This window comes from Vollenhovia emeryi, unplaced genomic scaffold, assembly GCF_000949405.1.
Source record: "Vollenhovia emeryi isolate VEMERY1.0 unplaced genomic scaffold, V.emery_V1.0 DF943331.1, whole genome shotgun sequence".
Lineage (NCBI taxonomy): Eukaryota > Metazoa > Arthropoda > Insecta > Hymenoptera > Formicidae > Vollenhovia > Vollenhovia emeryi.
Window position 1 is genome coordinate 1 of NW_011963035.1, and position 3,098 is coordinate 3,098.

At 42.4% G+C, this 3,098-nt stretch overlaps 1 protein-coding gene across 1 annotated transcript; it reads left to right on the top strand.

Moving 5' to 3' along the window:
• Positions 1-235: 235 nt before the first annotated feature.
• Positions 236-2,975, top strand: LOC105566057. The gene has a single exon (XM_012019771.1). It carries the CDS (start codon positions 1,632-1,634, stop codon positions 2,973-2,975), a length of 1,344 nt encoding a protein of 447 aa, XP_011875161.1. The 5' UTR covers positions 236-1,631.
• Positions 2,976-3,098: the final 123 nt, after the last annotated feature.

The window sequence follows — 3,098 nt, forward strand, 5'->3', positions numbered from 1 at the left end:
AATGTAAAATGTCATATGCGTAGATTCTAAGGCAGCAGTAAAGAAGAAGTTGGAGGTCTGCCCTCCAATTTCTTCTTTACTGCTGCCGAAAACGACATCTAACGTAGAACTTAGAACTAAAAATAATCGATAATTGACGCGATCTCCTATCTTATCGACACTAATCGAGTTCGCCAGCGGCTTTAGCATCCCCTTAACGTGAACAAATGCAATCCTATGCGCGCGGGATATCATATAGACATGCCAGAAGTGGTGAAACGAAAGAAAGCAGTGATCTACGTACAATCCATGGACAATGCGTGTTTCGCGTGGTCAGTGGTCGCTGCTCTCTATCCAACTGAAAGACACGCGGAGCGCGAGTCGTCGTATCCGCATTACAGTGATGTGTTAAACCTGCGAGACGTCCCAATGCCGATAACATTAAGTGGTATTAAAAAGTTGAACAATTGAACAGTATTTCCATCAATGTATACAGCATCGATGAAAAGAACAATTGTGAACGCGTAATCGTACCGCTACGAGTCACTGATGAGAAGAACGAGAAGCACGTGAACCTATTATACCTGCAAGATCAGGGGGATGCTGAAGTGGGTCACTTCTTCTGGATAAAAAACTTATCCCGCCTCGTCAGTTTTCAACTCAGCAAGAAGGAGCACAAAAAGCACATTTGCGATCGGTTAGTATCAATAAAATTTATGAAAAATTGTTTTATTTGAAAAATATATATTAAAAACATGTTTTTCTTTCCAGATGCTTGCACTACTTTAGCTCCAACGTCAAGTTGCAAGCCCACAGCGTGGACTGTCAACAGATAAATAACTGCGCGATTGTATTACCCAGCGAGGAGGACAAGTGGCTCAGTTTTATCAATCACAGTAGGAAGGAACGAGTGTCGTTTGTCATCTACGCCGACTTGGAGTGTATCCTGAAAAAGATGGATACGGATCCGAAAGCATATCAGCACCATGAAGTATTTAGCATCGCTTATTACCTGCACTGCTCATATGACGACTCGCTATCAACATATCAGTTTCGTCGTGACAAGGATTGCATCGCATGGTTCGCCGACCAACTAGAAGAATTAGCATATCGTGTAAAGAATATTCTGTCGAGTAATGTTCCCATGCAAACACTTTCGAAAGAACAGTATGAGAAATTTAATAGCACCACGCACTGCCACATATGCGAGAAACCGTTCGCGCCAGACGACACTCGAGTGCGCGACCATTGCCATCTAACCGGACAATATAGAGGCCCCGCACATTCAAATTGTAACTTAAATTACAAAGATGCGTATTTCATTCCAATCGTTTTTCATAATTTATCCGGCTATGACGCACATTTCATAATTAAAGAAATCGCTACCGCGTTCGAGGGCACAATTGATGTATTACCGATAACGAAGGAGACATACATTTCCTTTACAAAAAATGTCAAAAGTACCATAGAAAACTCAAAGCGACAAAATTGCATAAAGCTGCGATTTATTGACTCATACAAATTTTTGAGTACCAGCCTCGATAGATTGGCATCGTTTCTCCATAGAGACAAATTAAAAATTGTACGATCTAAATTTTCAACATTATCCAGCGACGATTTCGATCTATTGACACGAAAAGGTATATTTCCCTATGAATATGTGGATTGCGTGGACAAGTTGCAGGACCCGTGTCTACCTCCGCGCGTCATTTTTTAGTTCTTTGACCGAAGTCACCGTATCCGAGAGCGATTACGTGCGCGCCGAGAATGTCTGGCAGCGGTTTTCCATCCAAACCTTAGGCGACTACAGCGATTTATATATGAAGATAGATGTCTTGTTATTGGCCGACATTTTTGAAAATTTTCGCGATAGTAGCATCAACAGTTATGGATTAGATCCCACGTATTATTATACTTTGCCTGGTTTCACGTGGGACGCCATGCTGAAACACACGCGCGTAAATTTCGAACTGCTCACAGACATTGACATGTTCATGTTTGTGGAACGCGGTATACGCGGTGGTTTGAGCCAGTGCTCGAACAGGTACGCTCGAGCCAATAACAAGTACATGCAGTCTTACGATCCATCCAAACCATGCTCGTACCTGATGTACTTTGATGTCAATAATTTGTATGGTTGGGCGATGTGTCAACCACTACCATATGCAAATTTTCGATGGATCGAAGATATTACGAATTTCGACGCGAGCACAATCGCTGCGGACTCAACGATAGGTTATATTCTTGAGGTCGATCTCGAGTATCCGCAGCATCTTCACGACACACACATTGACCTACCGTTCTGTCCAACGCGCGATAAGCCACCCGGCAAGCGGCAGGATAAACTTCTCGCGACAGTGTATGATAAGAAGCGTTACGTCATACACTATCGCAACCTGCAACAGTGCACGCGTCATGGGCTTCGCGTGACAAAGATACACCGTGTATTGGAGTTTTCGCAATCTCCATGGCTCCGCGATTACATCGAGCTTAATACTCAGTTTAGAACGCATGCGACAAATGATTTCGAAAAAAATTTATACAAATTAATGAACAACGCGGTATTTGGCAAAACAATGGAAAATGTACGGAATCATGTCGATGTTAAACTTCTAACAAAGTGGGATGGTCGTTACGGTGCGGAGGCAATGATCGCAAAACCAAATTTCCATAGCCGAAGCATCTTTTCGGAAAATCTGATAGCCGTTGAATTGCGCAAACTCGAGGTGAAATTCAACAAGCCGATCTACGTAGGTATGTGCATTCTCGACATATCTAAAATCTGTTTGTATGAATTTCATCACGAGTACATGTTACCTTTATATAGCAACAGATGTAAAATTATGTACACCGACACGGATAGCCTTATATACCACATCCAGTGCGAGGACGTGTACGAGACGATGAAACATGATATTCATAGATTGACACGAGCGATTATCCAACAGATAACGCGTACGATATTCCACTTGTTAATAAAAAAGTGCCAGGTTTAATGAAAGATGAGAATAATAGTGCGATAATGACAGAATTCGTAGGACTCAGAGCGAAGAGGTACGCGTTGAGGGTAGACGGCAAGAAAGATACAAAGAAGGCTAAAGGCGTAAAGAGTAACGTGG

Bases quoted from the DNA above. Each gene is read 5' to 3' on its own strand.
- LOC105566057 (XM_012019771.1), top strand. From the start codon at position 1,632: ATGAATATGTGGATTGCGTGGACAAGTTGCAGGACCCGTGTCTACCTC.